At 41.0% G+C, this 21,856-nt stretch overlaps 2 protein-coding genes across 8 annotated transcripts in view; both read right to left on the reverse strand.

Annotated features, from left to right (window-relative positions):
- The window catches only part of nrm (neuromusculin), a 214,271-nt gene that overhangs the window by 150,666 nt on the left and 41,749 nt on the right, over positions 1 to 21,856 (reverse strand). For all 7 annotated transcript variants that reach the window (XM_065230855.1, XM_065230853.1, XM_065230851.1 and 4 more), the window contains exon 2: positions 112 to 313. In XM_065230855.1, coding sequence (XP_065086927.1) covers positions 112 to 175 — 64 coding nt within the window. In that variant the 5' untranslated portion in view covers positions 176 to 313. The remainder of the gene's footprint in view (positions 1 to 111; positions 314 to 21,856) is intronic.
- Positions 9,584 to 21,856, reverse strand: part of LOC135708738 (golgin subfamily A member 6-like protein 22) — a 422,081-nt gene continuing 409,808 nt past the window's right edge. The window contains exon 11 of the transcript XR_010518309.1: positions 9,584 to 9,604. The gene's annotated coding sequence lies outside the window, so the exon portion shown is untranslated. The remainder of the gene's footprint in view (positions 9,605 to 21,856) is intronic.

Below are 21,856 nucleotides of genomic sequence, written 5' to 3' on the forward strand. Positions count from 1 at the left end.
TGCAAAACCTCCTGGGGGGCCCTTTTTTCCGCATGAATGTGAGTGCATTTCTCTTTTTCGCTTTGGCTGGGGGGCTTACTGACTAATTTGTATGGAAATAGGTGTACTTACCTTGACATAAAACTTTGTTAAGTAGTAATAATATCCATAAACTGATAATAACAATACTATTCATATCTAATAACTCTTACTTTTCAAATATTTGGTAACAGACAAAAAAAAATACATCTATAAATTCATTTGGTTTGATGCGCGGTGCTTTTTGGCTTCGGTTTCACTCTTTCATTCCGGCACTCACTTTGCTAATGATTCACTGCAAAATTCATAAGATATAATTCACGAATAATTGATAAGCAAACTAACGACGACGTCGACGAGTTATCCTTTGATGTTCGTGAGAACACATGTCTTTTATCTCACCCGCTTAGGTATGTTTGTATGTGTGTGTGTGTGTGTGTGCCGGTGAGTTTGTATCGGCGTTCCACTGAACTTTGCTTCCTAATAGGTCGTTCCGGAGGAAATTGCGGTGGGCGGAAGTTTGGTGGGTGCACACAGGAATCTATTTGTCGAAGATCAAAACCATCATTAGAGCGTTCATAAATATATTTACATTCCCATCACTCGTCTCCCGGATAGATAGGTACCTACCTCTACACCAAGAGAGTACCACGCCACGCTCTACATGTTGTAAATGGTTGGTTTTTGGTCTGGTTTCGTGCCATCGTCAGTTCAACAACAACAGCAAGGACCTGATGCGACCTCTTATTTAAGTCTGGAGGAGAACGTGTCACGATGGCAGCCGACAGCAGTCAGTGGAAGGAATGTGTCACCCTCGTCACCCCCAGGAGCAGTCGAGAGAAAGAGCAAAGAGCAATTCCGAAACATCATCATAAACTTGGGCTCGCGCGGCGCACTCAGCAGATGGCAGCAGAACACCAACGACGGCGCAAACGAAGCGAATTACAGCTTATCAGATGGTATTATTATGTGCTTTAAAATTTTTGGTCGAAACTCACTCCCTCAATTCGCTGGCTGTGTTTCAACGACTTTTCCCATTGCCGGTTTTTGCTGAGCTTTCCGCCCATTCCCGTAAATTTTCGGTATATTTATTATTTCTCGTTACGATGAATAAAATATTAGGTCGCTTTCGGAAACATAGGACCGACTTTTTTGTGTCTGTTTGGTTACACGACAAGAGCTTTTCCCCGTCGTTGTCGTCATCGTCCTTGCACAGTGGGAAATTCAATATCCTGTATGGTCGGACGATACTTGACAGTTCAAACCACTCCAAAGAGCTCTGCAGCTTAATGAATTAATTCGATTTTTTTTCCCGGTAGGTACATGCACCAAAAACAAAATGGTTACAATACAATCCTCACCAAAGCCTTCCAATAAATTCCAAACGCACGCACTACTGCCGTGGAACACGGGGCTGGAAATACTGCCCCATCACTTCACCATTGACTGAAATAGATGAAATGGGCTGCACACTGGCACGGAAATGCATTTCAAGAATTCACTATCGTAATTCCCAGCAGGGTCCATGGACGCAATGGAATTCCTCAGAGCATTTTTTCAGCTGTTATTTTTTACCAGTAAGCAGGATTCAATATTGACAAGCTAACAATGTCGAGTACCTGATAAATGCATTGTATCAATCAATGTGTGAGTGGTGCTGAGTTTTGGTTTAGTGATGTAAAATGAATTATTAAGAATGGTATTCATAGTCATGCGATGGTAAAAATTCCAGCGATGCTGAGTGTTTGCTACATGATTGCATTGTTGTGGCATGTATTGTGCAGTTGGTGTACATATTTTCCTACCCAAAATTCTGGTTGAAAGTAAGTCTTTAAAGTGTGCGATAATATTCCTACCGTAGTTCCTTGATTACAGGGGATTCTCAAAAATGTCTCGTCAAGTTAAAAACATAAGAATGGGTTTAAGAGCTTCTGACTTCCATGATCTCTACCCCAAGAAGTTTCGAATTATAACCAGAGTTAAGCATGGTAAGGTGTGGAATTAAAGTTCAGAAAATTACATGGCGTTCTTCGTAAAACGCTTCATAGACCTATGTTTGCATCACAAAAACTTGCCTTTAAAGATAAGGTTCTTGAGCTCAGAAAACCAGATTACTCATCCAATGACACCGTTAGAGTTGTTCCAATTCTACGATACCAATGTCGATGGCACATGAAAAATTATATATAAGAGAGAAAAAACGGCCTGTTAGCTGGATGGATCAGAGATAGATAAAACGGATCACTTAGGTGAACGGCTCAGAACCGCTCCATTCATAGGGGGAACTGGACACACTTGATCCCACTCTGATTTTCCGAAACTCAGATAGTATTTGTTTTACGTTAAGTTACCAAAAAGTTTTGTCTAGACGGATGGTAAAGTTTTGGTGACATTTGCGTCAACTTGTTGAAGGTTTGGATTTTTGAGAGCAGTTCTTATGTTTTCATACCCAGACTTTTTTTTTAGCCTGTATCAAAATGTTTGATACCAAGAATATCCAAATACCAAGAAATTTGTTAAGATAACATATTGAAAAATGTGTTAATTGTTAGTCAATTAATTGACTGTTGCACTTAAGTACTTTAAATCGTGATATATTTAAATATTCCCTTATTTCACATCCGTTGAACCATTCTGAACGGCCATCTCGCCCAAGTAACATTTTATACTTTGACTATATGTTTAGTTCTGCGGGAAGTCAACGATTTACATAGTTGAAGATGCTAGTTTCAAATAACAGACTGAAGTGGTAATTTTTATACGATAGATGAAAGTATAGAATGGATAGTTCCGTTAGAGTACGGCAGTGTGAAAATTGCATATAGAGAGTAGACAGCGAGCTAGGACAACTTTTAGGAAGGTACAAATCGGTTTTATCATCTCTCATTATCAAACTCCCCCTTTGGAGAGGGATGGTAGGGGTGTCCCCCCCAAACCACTGGCAAAAAGACATGATCGCCGACCGCTCAAGTACCAACAATGTGTTTGAAACAGTTCTACCGATTTTTACCGCACTCCAGTTGTTATTTGAAGGAAGGCATCCAGTCGTAGGTTTGGAAATTGCAGCTATTGTTACCCCTACCATGGTATGTGCTCCTGTCATCGTCGACTTGACGATCTCGAGGGGTTCACGGGTGGGGGAGTTTGGTAAAGAGAGATGATAAAACCGATTTGTACCTTCCTAAAAGTTGTCCTATCTCGCTGTCTACTCTCTATATGCAATTTTCACACTGCCGTACTCTAACGGAACTATCAATTCTATACTTTCATCTCCTCCTCATCTATCGTATAAAAATTACCACTTCAGTCTGTTATTTGAAATTAGCATCTTCAACTATAACATTTTATGTTTAATGAAATATTACAAAGCAACTATAAAGCAGCATTCATAAAACCTTGGTCGAGGCTATTTTGTAATTAATGCATCCACCAAAACCTCATTAAGACTAGAATATGTCTAGTTAGCCCACCCTGGAGAAGGTTCTGAAGGGCGTATTCTCGAAGCTCTTCAAGATTGATTTACTGCAAAGAGTTGTATGACGAACGCATTTAGAACCATTTGGAAGCTACTATAAAAGCTATTTAGCAACAATAAAAACCCTTTTCGAGCCATTTCCCATAGCCGCTGGCTAAATTCACTAGGAAAGCATCAATGAAGATAGAAAAGGATTTATGAATCCGATCTGATCAAAATAATTAAAATAGAAACTGATGGTCCAAATTTATTCCAATAGTTCTCTTTAAGTGGCCTAGTCTTATGTGCCTTATTAAATGTTATGTTAAATGTACATGAAATCATCGAAAAAACCAAATAAGTCCACCCTCGTAAAACTTCGATTTGAGTAATTATTTTACATTATAAAAAAAATTCAGATCAAGCTTGGCTGGAAGCAAGTAAGTTACAAGCAAACCTATTGTAACATGGCGGTGGCATAAAAGTTGATGCTCATGGGTCATTTATTGTTTTGCTTTCAAGAAATCCTTAACAAATGCATAAGGTTTTAAAATGGCATTTATCAAGAAAACTTTCAGGCTGAATTGTATTTATCTTAAGTCATTTTGCTTGATCCTAACCCGTTCAGATCTATGGCAGCATTTATGGAGGCAAAGTTGCCTGCTAAAAGTAAAAACGTCAAAGTTTGTTTATCTTTCGATAGTTGCGCTGTGGGATCAAGGGTTCTTCCAGGCGGTTTTCTCCCGATGGATTAGGAGCAGTTACTCAGATAATTTGCAATACTCGCATTTTGAACAGCAGGAAGCGCAATCGTTCCCGAAAAAGATCCCCTTCTTCCGGATGGTTACAGAAGGGCACCATCAAACGGTGCAGGGATGTACGCTTGAATGAAATTTTCGAAGAGTTGATTCTTTCGTCGAATAAAATCGCTGCTATGGATCGGAAACCAGCTAGTCTTCGCTAACTAACAGTTTCAGTGGTTTGCTGACGGTTGTTACTTCGACGGTCATCTATTCGCAAGATCTGGAGAAGGCTGGTATGTTTTTAAACTTTCGACAATGTTTTATGAATTCGAGGCCACGCTCACTATACTCTTCTCCGTCAGTTATTAATGGTGTACTGGTTATTCTATAGAAGTAAATTTTGCTGAAATCGACTTGTCATAAATTTGGCTTTTATTAACTATGAGAAAACATCTTTTAAGCTCAATTTATAAACAGAGTAATTGAGGAGTTTATGATGCACTTAAAAAAGCCTCAAAACCAACAATAAATGCTCCATTAGACTGATGCATAATTTGAAATTTTCGCTCCACTGTGCTCAAAAGGTTCCAAATTGGGCCCTGACTAGCCTCTCAACATTTGAACTCATTAAATGAGAAACTGACTTCGCACAAACCATTTGAAGTTTATATGGGAATTACTATGGAGAAACCATAATTTTGGTTCATATCTATCTAAAAATTCACCAGTTCACTCTACTTTAAAAATAATAGCTGAGCTCAGCTACAACTTTGCTGAAGACCACTTTTCGATCAAATGTAAGGAACACAAATTATTAATTATTCAAGTCACTCATGTCTTATGTTTATACTCAATCAACTGTTCAGTAGGCAACATTGGTGTTTATGGCGCGTAGAATAGAGCACAACAATCATGGCTACTATGTCACACTGCAGAATACAGTTGCTTAATCTTGCCATAAGATTATCAATCTCTTAAACAATTAATAACTATTTAATTTGACGTTTTACTGAAAAACGATTTCCTGCAAAGTTGGAGCTGATAAAAATTCCCATAAGAATAGCAATAGAATTTGTTAACAGTACAATATGTAAAAATGCTAGAAGACAAAGAACAAAGAGTTTTGTTTTCCCATAGTAATTTCCATATAAACTTCAAATGGTTTGTGCCATGTCAGTTTCTTATCAAATGAGTTTAAACTTTCGGAGGCTAATCAGGACCCGATTTGAAACCGGTTGAACACTGTGGAGCGAAAATTCCAAATTTTGCATCAGTCTAATGCTTCATGCTCTAATGCAAAACCTAATGGTTTTATGGTTGCTTTTATAATGATAGAACACGTTTATAAAGTATTATATCAAGACATTGATAAACAATTGCTAATGATGTTTATGCTTGAATTACAGAACAGTTTTAAGGAGGGATTGAGAAATGTTTTAAATTTATTTTTAAAACAAGACAGTTTTTGACTTTCTTGCCAGACTAAAAACGGTTTTTAAAACAGCAAAAAGCCGAATCACTAAGCAAGAATGTTTTACTCTTTAAAATGCAGTATTTAAATTAAGTGGATTGTTCATTGCCGTTATAAAACCATCATAAATCAGAGTGGATGCTGGATGATTACTGAATTGTTACTTGGGCGTTGTGGTTATATCACAGCATTACTTATAATGTATAAATCTATATCTTTTCCAGTACCATGGAGTCAACAAAGTAAAAGTGAAAGAAGTGCTGAAAAATGGAGCACATGCGATACGACAGTGGAGTGTTGCTATTTAAGAAAATATCTGGAGGCACTGTTCTTTTTCTGCATTGGTGTTACGGTTTTATAAGACGCAACTAGGAACTCAAGACTTTCGGGAGACTAGTTGCGACTAGCAGTGATGCAGGGTTGGACAACGAGTTCACAAATAAGCACGAAAAACAGACAGAAGGATGAAGAAATAGTGAAAATTGGTGGGATCGTTTTAAATTTTAAATTTTTATTAATGCTCATATCTTCTTCTTTTTCGCATTTTTAAGCTTATTGCTTAGTACATATTAGCTTATTGCGTGCTCTCAACTTAGTGTTCTAATGCACTTCCACAGTTATTAATTGAGAGCTTTCGATGCCAATACCAATGCACAATGATACTCTATGCCCAGGGATGTCGAGAAAATTTCCAACCCAAAAGATTCCCTCGACCGGACCGGGAATCGAACTCGCCGCCTCCGGCTTGGTAATACCGTGCCTTTGCTGACTAGGCTATGAGGCGCCTATATTATTGCTCATATATAAACACAAAACAATACTGAGTTTGGAAGCGACTAGAGAGGATCTAGTAGTATAGGTCTAGTGGATTGAAAATAAACTAGCAAACTATGCTTAGGTGATTTCCAGCAACACTGCCAATGCAATTAAGATAGGAGCAGCTCGATTGGCTCTGACTTTGACAGTTTGTTTGGCTCCAAACCAGCCAGTCCACTCCTCTCTTATACTAGACCCTCTCTAGGAGAGACCATCAGGGTACCCGATTGAAGTGATTTGGACGGGGAGAGTGGGAATGCCAACTCTCTGTTCATAACGTTTCGTGGATAGAAGGCGGGCTCATTGGGGCATCTTCTCGTATTTTTGACCAATTGTGTGATCTCGCCACTCCGTAGCCATTGGTGTTCTAAGGAGCATATCTTTTAACGAGATTGACCTGGGAACTGATCTTCCCATAGTTGCTGTTCAATTGGAGAAGCCGTCAAACATTGCGATTGCCTGTGCATACCTGCCATGTGGGAGAACATTGCTACAAAATCTGTCAAATAAAATCACCGGCGTTTTCAGCAAGCTACCCGAACCAAGGATGTTTGTCGGAGACCTCAATGGGCATCATCCAACTTGGGGCTGTCCTCGTCCGGATCCTAGAGGAAGCATCTTAATGGACCTACTCGATCAGGAAGCCATGGCGGTGCTCAACCATGGAAACCCAACATTCTTCAACGGACGTCACGCCACGGCTATCGACGTCTCTTCGATCAGCCGTTCCATAGCAGGAAAAGTCACGTGGTGCACCAATGCGGATTTGTACGGAAGTGATCATTACCCCATCCAAATGCAGCTTTCGTCAGCCACGGCCTCAGAAGTCACGAAAAGGCCTCGCTGGCGGTACGACGAGGCCGACTAGGATGGGTATCAGGGGACAATTCTATCGCTGATCCTCGAAGGCAATCCGCTAACCATCCTGGATTTTTCTAAGTTGGTGTTAGATGCTGCATCCGCTACCATACCAAAGACCAGTAGCCTACCTGGACGAAAAGCCCTCCTTTGGTGGAGCGAAAACACCAAAAAAGCCGTTAAAGCCCGCCGGAAAGCTCTACGGAAACTCAGGCGAACCCCGAGAGATGACCCAAACAGGGAAGAGCTACTAACCCGGTACCGTGCACTGCATATTCAATGCAGAAAAGAAGTGAGAAGTGCGAAGCTAAACAGTTGGTCTGGTTTCCTTGAAAGCATCAACGCCTCCCAGTCCTCTGCCGATCTCTGGAACAGGGTTAATGCTCTCAGCGGTAAACGGCACTTGACGCCATTACATGTACAAGCTAACGGAGTTACCATCTCCGAACCGGCAGCCATCGCCGAAGAACTCGGAGGGTATTTCGCCGAAATTTCGGCCATCTCCGGGTACGATAGCCACTTTCAGCGGTTGGCAAAGCCTACCCGTACATCAGTCGCTGAGTTCAGCATCCCGCCTGACACGGACAACCTCGAGATCAACGAGCCTTTCTCCTGGGAGGAACTCCAGCACGCACTAAGCCGCAGCAACGGCAAATCTGCGGGACCTGACGATCTCGGGTATCCACTTTTAAAAAAGCTGCCCCTTGAGGGCAAGTGTTGCAAGCTTGAGATGCTCAACCAACTCTGGGTCTCTGATACCTACCCGACGCTATGGAAGGAGAGTCTCGTCGTGCCCATCCCGAAGGCAAACGAAAAAGACAGAGGCACATCTAAGTTCCGACCGATCGCTCTCACATCCTGCATGGCCAAGGTATTCGAACGGATGGTGAACCGTAGACTCAAGATGTTCCTTGAAACCAACAGCTTGCTCGACCACCAATAACATGCCTTTCGACAAGGTTTCGGTACGTCCACGTACTTTGCCACTCTGGGGGACGTGCTCAAGGAAGCTTATGACCAGGAACACAACGTTGAAATCATCTCTTTGGACATCTCCAAGGCTTTCAACCGGACGTGGACGCCAGCCGTCCTGAAAAAACTAACAAACTAGGGCTTGAAGGGGCATATGATGTATTTCATACGAAACTTCTTGACCGACCGGTCATTTCGTGTATTGGTGGGGAACACGCGGTCGAAAAGTTTCAGCGAGGAGACTGGAGTCCCTCAAGGCTCCGTTATCGCAGTCACGTTGTTTCTGGTGGCAATGAACGGGGTATTTGACCGGCTACCTGGGCGCATTTATATATTTGTTTACGCTGATGATGTGCTGATTGTGGCCTCCGGTCCTACACAGATCCGAACCCTACGGCAAGCGCAAGCGGCAGTCTCTGCCGTCGTCAAATGGACCGACTCGATGGGTTTCCAGCTATCCGCCAGGAAGAGCATCCGATACCACGTATGTCCGTCTCAGCACCGAGTCAATAGCACCCCAATTACGATCCACGAGCAAGCCATTCCAAACAGGAAAACAGTTCGCGTCCTCGGCGTACTGATCGACCGAACGCTCTCCTTCGACCAGCATTTCCAACAGGTCAAAAAGGACTGTCGCAGTAGACTGAACCTCGTTAAAACGATCTCTCGGCCTCACCGATCCAACAACCGCGATGTTCGGTTCCGGGTGGCGCGAGCCATCATCGACAGTAGGTTGCTTTACGGGACGGAAATTACTTGCATCGCTTCCGAGAAGCTGATTAGAACCCTAGCACCAGTCTACAACAGCTACATCCGCATCATATCTGGTCTCCTGCCATCCACTCCAGCAGACGCCGCATGCATCGAAGCGGGTCTTCTTCCTTTCCGGTTCTGCTTAAACGCAAATATTGCCACAAAAGCCGCCGCCTTTTCCGCCAAGACCTCCGGAAACAATAGGATCTTTCTCCTCGACGAGGGGAACAGAGTCCTCCGCACGGCCGCCAACATCGACCTCCCCCCAGTGGCCAAAGTCCATTGGCATGGAGAGAAAAGTTGGCACTCTTCACGAATCCAATTGGACAATCGGATCAAGAACCGCTTCAAAGCAGGGGATGCATCCATCATTTTGCGCAGATCGGTCGCCGAGTTACTTGGGTCCAACTATGCCGACCACGTACATCGGTACACCGACGGCTCCCGATGGATAAACGGAGTAGGTATCGGGATTTTTGGAGACGGTATTGCTGAAAGCAGCAGTCTTCCTCCACAATGCTCGGTTTTCTCGGCCGAGGCTGCAGCGATCTTCCGTGCCGCTACGACGCCAGCCAACAAACCGATACTTATATTAACTGACTCACACACCTCGGAAGCACCAAAACACCCATGGATCCAGGCGATTATCAAGTACGCTCCACCGAACACCGTGTACACATGGATTCCCGGACACTGCGGAGTGCCAGGTAACGAGTCTGCTGATCACCTTGCCGGAGCCGGGACATCGGGTCCGAGACTCACCAACAAGGTACCCCTACAGGACGTCAGACGGTGGATCATGCGGACCATTCGAGCGGCATGGGAAGCTGAGTGGTTCCGCAACATAACTGCCTTCATCCGCAAAGTAAAAGGGTCAACTGAACCATGGAGAGAACTGGACAACCTGAGGGATCAACGCGTGATTTCGCGGCTTCGAACCGGGCACACTAAACTCTACTATAACTATGGTGACCTGCCGTTCCGCAGAAGCTGCATCATCTGTGGGGTACCCTACACCGTCGAACACATCCTGTGCAACTGCCCGGAATTCCAAAATCTTCGGGAGTCACTCTGCCTAACTTCCAGCATCAGCGATCTGCTCGGGAATGATACTTCGGCCTCGGCAGCACTAGTAACCTTCTTAAAAGAAGCCAAAATCTACCACTCGGTATAGCAGGAATTTCTTTCGGCCGTCGGGACATCTCAGCTGGATGGATTTCCCCTATTGGACCTATTGGACATGCCAGCTGAGCTCTGTTTTGTTTGGATTAATCGTTCGTAGCTTGTCTTAAATCATTTTGTTTTCTGTTGTTCTTTTCATTATTTTATATATTGTTATTTTTTTCATATAAGTTGAAGAGCCAGCAACCAAAGTTATTAACTAAATGTAAATATACCATGTATCTAGAGGTTACTCACTCTGAGCCCTCTCCTTTCTTCGGAGATGAACTAGCCATAGGCTAAAAATCTCCTTAATAAAGACCTAAAAAAAAAAAAAAAAAATTGTGTGATCATATTGCTGGAAGCAGACTCTTTACTGTTCCGTACATGCGTATAGGCGACTTTGCCTATCGATTCACCCAATTCGTTTTTGGCCCTTCATACAGCGACATGTTGAGAACAATCAGAAGTTATTAAGCTTGATTTAAACAAACAGAGAAGAGAGCCCACTGCTATCAGACTTAGTGTCCGTGCTACAAGGGTAGTATATAACTATCATGCATTATGCATTCAACAAATGCACCCAAAATGTTCACAGCACAAAGCTTTGAATAAGTAGAATCTATCATTGTTTTTGAATTTGTGCTGATTTGAAGTTGAAAATTCAGGTAGGGTAGATTTGATCCCCCAAGATTTAGACACACTTAATGCTGAGATATGTGTGTGACCAAATTAACTCTTTGTTTGCAGAAACTTATAGAATTTTAACAACATTGGCTTTAAGTATTTTAATTTTTTTTTTTTTAGAATTTGAAATTTTTCGAATAATTTTCTTAAGAATTCCGGGAAGACTAACAAAATTTTTTTGAGGAGAGCTAAAAAGCAGTTCCAAGGGAGCGTTCAAAAGGTTGAAAAATTCTGCGAGAATTTCGAACAGAACTGCTAAAGATAATTGCAAGATAGTTCTGAAGAGAAATCTATGAGAACCCAAATGAATTATCACAATAATTTCTACTGCAATCTGAAGATAATTCCTTTTTTTTTGCGATGCACAACACAATCCGTACATTGCTTTTCTGTATCAATATCCTTTTCCTTGGAAGTAGTAGCAATAGAATATTAGTAAAAGTAAGCAAAAGTACACAATAACGTCTTGTCATGTTGTTGAATAAAATCACAATGAAGGAACAAAATCTAATATAATCATAAAGATTATTCCAAAGTGTTTCAAGAAGAATTCTAACATAACAGAATTCCAAGGATGGTAAATTAAATGAAAATGATTGCAGGAAAATTGAATATCCCAATTTTGTTTAAGGATTTTTCAATAAGCATTTGAAGAAAATCTCTGAGAGCATTCCTAACGCATTTTGTGAACAAATTTTGGGTTATTTCATGTGAATTTCCCGTTGAAAATATGACTTCGCTTATTGTAATCATAAATCTTTGCCGGATTCCGGATGAAAATATGACTTTGCTTTCATCTTTGTTTTGTTTTTTTTTTTTTCCTTTGGTTTGTTTTTTTCCGTCGATCTTGTTTTCAATGCTATCGACGTGCCAGGAAGGCAGCTCACACACCTGGACCCTACCTATCGACCCATCAACTCATGAACCTGGGACCAACGGCTTTACTTCCCATCCGAAGGAAGGCGTGATCAGAGACTTTCATCTTTGTTGGTACCCAGGTAAAAACCTGGCTTAGCTTTTGTAGTCTTAAAACTTTGACGGCTTCAAGGTAAAAATATAACTTCACTTTTTGTAATTTTAAGCCTTTGGTAATTTGAACAAAATTTAAAAATTCATACAAATTATGAAGGGCATTTTCAAAAATTGCCGATATCATGTCCAAGGGAACTTAAAATAACACTTAAGAAAAGCTGTGTAGAATGTTGCGGAATTGTATTGGAAAAGTTTTGAAAAAAGTTCAGAAGGTCCAGAGAATTTCTAAAAAAAACATCGAAAAAAGCTCAGTAGGCTCTGACTGTGAACGGTCTGTTTTAATTCCACTGTCACAAATTTCGTGTTTTCAGCATGATTTTTGGCTTGTACAAAGGCAACAAGAAATTAGTTTTTATTATTACCATGCGTATAACTGAAGATTCATCATTTTTATTTTATCGGTGTTACCTAATTACGATATGTTATATAAAATGTTATATTGAAAATTACAAGGGAATCCCAGAAAGATTCTCATATTTAGGTTAGATGAATTTTGAAAAGAGTTCTGTGAAGGAAAATGATTTTAAAGAAAGTTCATGAGGCCCTCCAACGAAATTCTGTAAGGAGTTCTATACGAATGTTTAAGACTGTAAATGCATCGACAAATATTGTTGCCTTTGTATTGACTCATTTAACCTAGTGATTCTTTCGACTCAAACGCATTTGGTTGTATAATTAATTTAAATGCATATCGCACAGCCGGAACGATTTCCAAAATTCCGGGAAGCACAGACACACCGGTAATTCGCTAATCGGGATTTAGTGATCGCTATATGCAGATCTGAAAAATACTTATGCAGTTTGATTTCCGGATGAATATCTTATTTGGGCTTCTCACATTCATCGTAATAGCGTTCGGCCTAATCGCGTTTAGTCTATTGGCATATGGCAAACAAACTTCTATTCATTAAAATTAGGGACATTCTCACTGCAGCTTTTTACTTATCCACAATCCTTTGTCAATTTCTCATGGATTTTATTTTCTATCATTGCAAATTTTAGCATTATTAACATCATATAATCATTATCTAGTCTAATATGTGGATCAACCTAGATTAATTACCAATAAAACGTACAATAACGGCACTAACTGCATTGTTACTGACGAACGTCATGGCATCCATATATTCCTCTCGCGATGCTGACAAAAGCTGTTCTGTCATTATCGCCTTGATGAAGTGAAGTTCATCAGCACTGTGTCCCTTGTACATCATAAATCAAAATCATCATCGATATGATAGTCCATGCAGCACAGCATTTGGCTGTTCAATTTGCAAATAATGCCTGCTTAGGTCGAGCATTCAACTGCTCTAACTAATCAGTATAAACGTCAACCTGAGACCAATCAAAGCAACCAATTTCTCTCTCGCCCCTCCAACTTGATCATCCAATAATGTCTCACATCCTTAGCCTACTAATAGGAAAATTTCATTAGGAAAATGGCACGTCTCTGATTATCCCGAATAAGCCATTATTGTCATGAAGAACACGCACAACAACAGATATGGAGACATATCCCCAAAACCGCTCCGTACGTTTAATTTACCTAATTACAACCTTCCCGAGCCTGATGCGAAACGATTCCCATCAATCAAACCACACGAACCCACAGTGCCACATGCCAAGCAGCCACCGACCGCCATCACCATCATCATCGTCGTCAAGGTAAGCATCAAGCAAAGCTTATAGCTCTGGAGCGGGACGATGTCGTGGGCTTTTTTGCGCGTGTGGCTTCGCATATTTCTCCACCTCCATTAAGGATACCTAGGTACCTACTTCTTATGCGAGCAAAACACTCTTCACTGTGCGTTACTCAACTTTTACCATCTTCAAGAGCATCTTCTTTTGCCATGCCAGGATTGGAATTACAAAGCCCGCAAGCGGTTAGGGAAAACCAGCAAATGTTTTATGCTCATGATGAGTTTCATGGACGTGTAGAATGTCTAGCTTTTACAAAATTTACATAAATTATTTCAAGCTCAGTGACACCGAAAATGCGGACCAAAGAAGCAAACCGCAATCAGCGAAACAGCATCCGAAAGACGGACCAAGATGCCGAACAGCCAGATTAATGTTATTTTTCCCGGGAACTACGACAATCGTAGTAAACTGTGTTGTTTAGTGAGCCATGGCTTACTATGCGATGAGTGCGTTTTGAGACGTGAAATCTAACTGAGCCGCATCCAAATGTGGGTCTGTTTTTCTTCTGGGAGCCATTTTCCCTATGTAAACTCGCATCGTCAGCAGAATCCCTTTCCTTCCGAGATGGGATCGAACAATTCGATTGAAGGCCACGCGCTATCGGAAACGATCAAATAAACATATTGGTTTGGGCCTAAACAGACGAATCGACCGCCCGAACCAGAGCAGTGCATAGTTTGCTCTATGTGGAAATCAGTTTCAATCTAAAAATAAGCACTTGGAGCAGTTCTTTTGTTACATAAATACCTACTCGGTTTGAAGGGAGAACGCAATATGTTTGCTTAAGGAAAGCGAAGTACATAAACGATGGAGTAGGTATCAATTTTCATTCAGTAAACGTTTAATTATCAGAATTATCTTCGCGTGCGGGTTTCGAACGGACAAAGGTTACTTGATTAATTTCACACGCATAAGCCATTTGAATATTACGCACGTACATATGCGGAGTCGGCTTACTGTTCGATCAAAAGGTTGTTTATGTTCATTCAGAGCTGTATTATTTTCACATGAGCTGGTCAGAGTCCAACGATTATGAGCGACTGAGCGCTTAAAGCTATCACATGATTATAAATAGCATTCCAATTCCAGCATTTGCCCAACATTCCGGGTCAGTCAACCACTAGAATATGTTGGTCACGGTCGATTGTAACAGGTTTCCATTGCGATTATGAAATGAATCTATTTATATGGACCGAAATTCGTTACGTAATAACACAAATTAATTCTATTTTTATTGCATTTGGAAAAAAAAAACATTGCAAATAGAAACAGAAACGTACCGCGCGCCTCCATCATTTCCAATTATAATGATGGTCATCTGACCAACCGTATGCTGGCATCTCAGTGGGCATTACCGAAAAGTCTGAATTGATAATGAGCTTCAATGTGACTTGCTGTGATGATTCTGCTTTATGTTTGAATGGGGATTAATTGGTTCGCTTCCATTTGATTTTTTTTGCAGCACCAGTAAATAAAAAAATCAATATAAATTCAAATAACAATTTAATCACTTAATGACAGAGAGATTAATCGCAATTCATTACCGTTATCGTCCGTTGGGCCGAATGAAAACGAACAGTGTCTATCTAGACACCGAGCTCAACGCAGATTTATTTGTGACGCATCTCATTAAAAAGTAATTAACAAAGCGAATTATGTTGCTGTAATACAACGCAATCACAATTCTCAAGAATCATCGCCATACCGACAACATGTGATGAAATCTTTCCCTCCGCCGCCCCAAAATCCTGACGTTTGCTTATTTGTACTTTTGGCCTGATTGAAATGAGCGCGTAAGCTGACAGCTAGCTTTTCGCTTTCACTTTCAAAGTCGCATAAATCATGCCCAAATTACGAACGTCACTTTGTTTGCGGGATCAGCGCGCACATTCACATTTTCCACAATGTGTGAGTGTGTGTGTGTTTGAGCATGTGAACCGGCACAAAAGTTTATTTGATCCAGTCAAATAAATCAACATCGATTTTCGGCTGCGGGGCATTATTTTTGAACGCATGAATCATGCCCAGACGAGCAGGCCATGCTTTTTCCGCTGCTTTTACTTTTCGTTATTATTTATATGTTATTGTTATTACTTGGCTCGCCCAGATCTCGGAACATTATACAACGGAAATACGGATAATCTGCCCAAGCACCGTAAAACCCCCTCCAATCAGCCATTTAGGGAATCGGCCAAACCAGTTGGTCCGTTCCCTGGCCTACAGGACACATCGCACGGTTGACTCACCTTACCACCCATCCACTCACCCACCGGTTCACCTCATTACAAAAAAGAGAGCAACAAAGGAACGTGGCTTCCACTTAGATTACCGTGGCAACGAAGCCACCAGGTCTCAGTAGCCCATGGAAATGGGAATTACAAACATTTTCTTCATTTTCTTTTCGGGGCTTCAAGTGAGTAAAGGGGAGATGGAAAGAAAGCCAGCTTCGCTGAATGGTGAAACAACTTTGCAGAGCACGATGACGATGGGGAAATTGCGGATGGTGGCATAGAATAGGAACTTTTCAAATGATGATTATTGCAGTTTTTTTTATTTTCGTTAGGCTGTCGATTATTAACAACTATCTTGAATGTTGATAATGACAGCATGTTTCTGTTAAAAATCCGTAGCTATACATGCTGAGTACATTCCATTGTTTTATGAGCATCATATATTCTAAACGGAATAATTACATGAAACGATGCAATCTTTTTTATGGATTAATTTTTTTTATATATATTCTAGCATTTAAGATATAATTTTAAATATTCTAAGCCACAGTAGGAATGAGACTTTATTCAAGTTTAAAAAGCAACAGATGTGTTGTGAAATTCCATCCTTTTCATGTAAACTATTTGCCAATGTGAAAACATGTAAATTAGCAGGAGAAAATATTTAATTCTGCATCATTTAACATGGTAGTTACACATAATCATCACATAACTTTACATGACTTGCATGTAAACTTACATGACAAGCTTGTAATTTTACATGTTTGAAGCAGTTACATACAATCCAGTTCATAAGAAAGGGGACAGGAAGGATGTAGATAACTACCGTGGAATCACCTCTCAAAACTCTTCGAATTAGTTGTTATGGAGTCACTGTTATCACACTGTAAGCAGTATCTCAATGAAGACCAACACGCACCGTTTGAAAAATTCATTTAAATTTCTACCAGATATAGCGCTCATAAAATTAACGTTAGATTTCGCATACATTTACGCGATATTTCGTGTGAATATGAGCGCAATATCGCATAAATAAGCAATATTGTATGCAAGCTTGCAAACGATTTAGCTGTTTATGCCAAGTATAGCTCAAAATTAAATTAAGGGATAATTTACGCGATAGCTAAAATTCAGATTGTTTTTCTATGCGGATTCGATTCTAACCGATCAACGACTGCTATGCTTCACCTCGTACGTTACGCCTAGTTGAGCGAGATCAGACCGATGCAATCTACACCGACCTATCAGCAGTATTTGATTTGAGCTATCACCATCGCTAAATTGGACCGGCTAGGGATTAATGGATGTCTACTATCTTGGTTCCAGTCGTATATTATCAAGCGCCAACTCAGTGTGTCGATTGAAGATTGCAATTCGACCACTTTTCCAGCAACTTCAGGAACTAAAGGAAGTCACCTCGGGTCAATGATTTTCTTAATTTATTTCAACGTTGTGAACTTTGTGCTAGAGACCGTTTATCTTTCGCTAATGATCTTAAGATGTTTCTCAAGATTCAAACGCATGCTGACGCTATGTTTCTACAAAATCAGATTAATAGGTTCAGTGACTGTTGTGACTTAAACCGCATGTTAGTAAACCCTAACAAGTGCTCGATAGTCATTTTCTCTCGTAAAAAGAGCCCTTAAAGTCCAATTACACACTCCTGGGCATTTCAATTTATCGTAGGACGTGGGTCAAGTGAAGGACCTGGGTATTATCTTGGACTCACAACTGATGTTCAAACAGCACATTTCATTCATGGCAGACAAAGCTTCCAGATCTTTGGGGTTTATCTTTATGATAGATAAGGATTTCGCTGACGTGTACTGTCTTAAATTGTTATAAAGTTCCCTAGTACGATCTAAATTAGAATATGGTGCCACTATTTAGAACCCTTTTTATCATAATGGAGTTGAGCGAATCGAGCCAGTTCAACGCAAATTCATTTGCTACGCACTTCGGCGACTACCGTGGCGTAATCTTTTTAACCTGCCTCGTATGAGGAACGTTGTTCATTAATACATCTAGAACCTCTCTACACTCGTCGCGATACATACTCTGAGAGCTAAATATTTACGGCATGCATAGCGCTATCATCGGTCTTCAAAGATTATTCAACAGAGTTGCATCTGTGTTTAACTTTCACATGTCATGTGTGCTACTGCGACGTAAATTTACCGCTCTATTTTTTTTGGAGAAAAAATCGTAACGAGTAGTGTTCGTGCAAGCGACGTTTACCGCCTTTACCCTTAGCATAACATAATACTACTACCTGTCCATAGATGTCACCACTTGTCCATGTATAATTGTCACTGTGTTATTATTTGTCAACCGTATGAATAAATGCATATAGTTCGAATGCCTCCGCCATGGCAGGATGGCCCAACAGCCGGTCTGTTTATATATATTAAAAATATCACAACGTAGGGAAACTAAGTTCCGTGCGCGATCATAATGGTGCCGTGACCAGGATTGCGCGAACCGTAATGAAAGTGACGTGATTTTCCAAGTTAAAAATCCCAAAACTTTGTATATTTGTGCGATCAAACCAGTGTGCTATGGAGTATTCAACTACGCTACCGGCTACGATGGTGTGGCTTTTCAAGTAGCCATCTAGCAGAGCATCCCGCTCGGATCTAGCTCACCCTCCGATACTGCTGCAAACGGCTCAGTATTTGGCTAGAGGCGGATGCTCATTGACAACGGGCAAGTGTCTACGTTGGATATTCATCTGCCTGCGTGATTGCATCAGTGTACTTTTTCATATCAATATTCATCCACCGACGAAGAATGAAGAATGACCAGTGAATTCATCATCGAAATCATTATATTATTTTAAAACCGTTGGTTTTGGCGGGCCGGTATGTTCGTGCAAGCGACGTTTACCGCCTTTACCCTTAGCATAACATAATACTACTACCTGTCCATAGATGTCACCACTTGTCCATGTATAATTGTCACTGTGTTATTATTTGTCAACCGTATGAATAAATGCATATAGTTCGAATGCCTCCGCCATGGCAGGATGGCCCAACAGCCGGTCTGTTTATATATATTAAAAATATCACAACGTAGGGAAACGAAGTTCCGTGCGCGATCAAGTAGTTTTAAATTTGTAGCATAACTAACCATCATTGGGGCCACGAGCCTGTTGATGCTGAAATTAAGTTAATAAATAAGTACACACAATCAGACCAGTTTTTCATTTTTTGCAACACTCACTTATAGAAGACTACTGGATAAAAAAAATCGAGTCATGTGCTAATTTGAACATTTTTCACAATAAAAAATTCTAATGTCCGCAATCAAAGTCGAAGTCGCCGAGAGCATCTAACTTCAAAATATCAGAGGCTAATTTTAATATGACATATCACAGGAATGGTATTGATGTTCAAACGTTTAACGTATTCATTAAAACAAAATGGATTGCAATCATAGCAACCCTGTTGTGTACAGAAAAACAATGACAACTTTATAAGTTGATTTGCAGCAGCCATGGCAAAAACAGCCAAGCAACTACGCTCGATGGTTTGTTGGTGCTGCTAGCTCCACCCCGGAGGGAAGAAGTTGGACATCGTGCCCGTCAGATATAGCCGATCCGGCATTTACAACATCCTATCCCTTCTGGAGAACGGCGAGACCGTAAAGTGCAGTAGAAGCTGAAGAGAGAAACCGAAGGCAAGGTGGCCTCATCGTTCCGCGCCTTGGGCCGGGAGGTCGGAGCAACCGGCCAAACGGTGAAGAAGTACCTGGACAAGATGGACATTGTTATGCGCAAGCGTCAGGCCGACCGTGTCTGAGCAGCAGGCAATCACCCAGAAGGAGCGGTTGAAGGTGCTGGTGAAAAACATCTTTTCCGAGAAGCGCAACGTCGTTGTGCCGAAGACCGCCAACCCTCCCAACGTCCCCCAGCTGCGACCGATAGAAGATTTTTAGGCGAATCTCAAAAAGAGGATCTTTTCAAATAATTTCGTGGCCAAAACGGAGGAGCTGCTGATCGCCAAGGAGCTGCTGATTTCATCGGCTAAGGTTCCGGCCAGCTGTCGTTAGGCCACCCGGCAGGCCATCGAACCAAATTTTTAGAAGGCTCAATAAAGGTAGGACTTAAGGAAAATTAGTTGCATTGAATAACCTTTTGTAGATTTGTTTTCATCGCCATTCAAAATTAGTCCATGTTTTTAGTGCATACGTTATTCGATGCTTCGTTGCTAGTGATCGGTTTTCTAAATCAGTGGGCAGAACTTCCGGGAAAAGTTCTTAGAAACTTACCCCCCCCCTCCCCCCACCAGGCCACTGCTTAAACTATTTCTGAACCCATGACATCACTTTTTCAAATATTACATGCAGGGCCGTCTTACCAGTAGAGTCAGGGCACCAAACTGGCCCCAGTCTGCTCACACAGAAGAAGGGAAATGAAATATTAAAATTATGTATTGGACCTCTCTTGTTGTTGCATACCCCTTTACAGGTTAATTTTAGATGTTTATTCTTGTCATTGATGAACTTGACAGATCCATGGGAACTTTTGGTGCCTCACACTTGACCATAAAAGCTTTGCTCCATGAGCGTTGAGCGTGTTTAACGATTTATCTGATTCACTAAATTTGTCTCTCATATGACAGACTACAGCCGAGAATAGTTCACCCTCTGGTGGTGAGCGCTGTCAGACATTGTGCAAAGTAACCAATTCACGAGATGTCAATCATATGACAGCTGAAAAGTATTGGAGTATGTTGGTTACCTGTCAGATTCAGCAATAACGAGAATTATCACAGTAGTCAGAGGGCAGAGGCAGTCCCACTTTCTCTTCCATAATTCAATAACAACAAGAGCCTTGAACACATTTTCCAAAACTATGATATTCTTTTACGGACGAGATCTTAAAAGTTTCAGAAATATGTTAACAAACTCGGAAAATCGATTCTATTAGTTCTATTAATCGGTTTTTAGAATCGATTTCAACATACCACAAATCAACTTTAGCAAGCATTATAGTTAAATTTTTGGTTCCAATCCATAAAAAAAAAATGCAGTGTCTTTGCAGAAAAGCTGTACTAAAACCATGTTCACTCTCAAAAGGACGCGCTTCAAACCTTACAATCCCTCTTTTTTATGTCAACGACAGGTCACCAGTGGGCGCCTCGCCAAACTGCCAAAAATTAAGACATCTGAATTGACATCAAAGAAATTTTGTATTTCAAACAATTCACACCATTTTGAAAAAAATAATCGATCTTAAAATCTTGATCAAATCGGTGAATCAAAGTCATCAACAATATTCCAGCCGGCGCTGGTGGTGTAGTGGTAAGCGTGGCTGCTTTCTCACCCTAATGGGTCTTGATTTCAGTCTTAGTCGAGGTCGGTGGGATTTTTCTGAGGCATAAAAATCTCTGGTCACGTCTTCCTTCGGAAGGGAAGTAAAGCCGTTGGTCCCGGCCCATGTGGGTTGAATGGGTGCGATATTCTATGCAGGTGTGAAAGCTGCCTTCCTGCACATTCGATTGCTGTCAATTACGGAACAGTGACTAACGTTAAATAAAGGAATGAAGAACAATTTTCCCATCAACCAGTAAAAGTTTGACACCCAATCAAGCTACTGCAAAGCTCCATCGAGTTCATCATACTCGTATATCTCAAACTTCATCATCTCAATCCCATATCCTCCTTCAAAACTCAGATCGAAATGAAGCACACTCGGCTAATATAATCAAAACTAACTTTTCCAAAAAAAAAAAAACAAAAGAACAATTTCGTGAGTTGTGAAACTCATTACAGTCCCGCCTTATTGTGACAAGCTCAAACGATGGGAAATGAGCTCCAAACATAGCTTCCATTCACTTTCGGACATTCCAAGAACCATTAAGTGATTAAACGAATGCACAACCATTGAATACGCTTCAACCTCCCTACCTCATTGGAAGCATTCTTTCGAAATTCAGAACCAGGGCTCGGGGGAAGA

The sequence above is a fragment of the Ochlerotatus camptorhynchus genome, unplaced genomic scaffold, assembly GCF_037179485.1.
Source record: "Ochlerotatus camptorhynchus isolate MF236.1 unplaced genomic scaffold, CSIRO-AGI_Acam_v1.1 ptg000334l, whole genome shotgun sequence".
NCBI lineage: Eukaryota > Metazoa > Arthropoda > Insecta > Diptera > Culicidae > Ochlerotatus > Ochlerotatus camptorhynchus.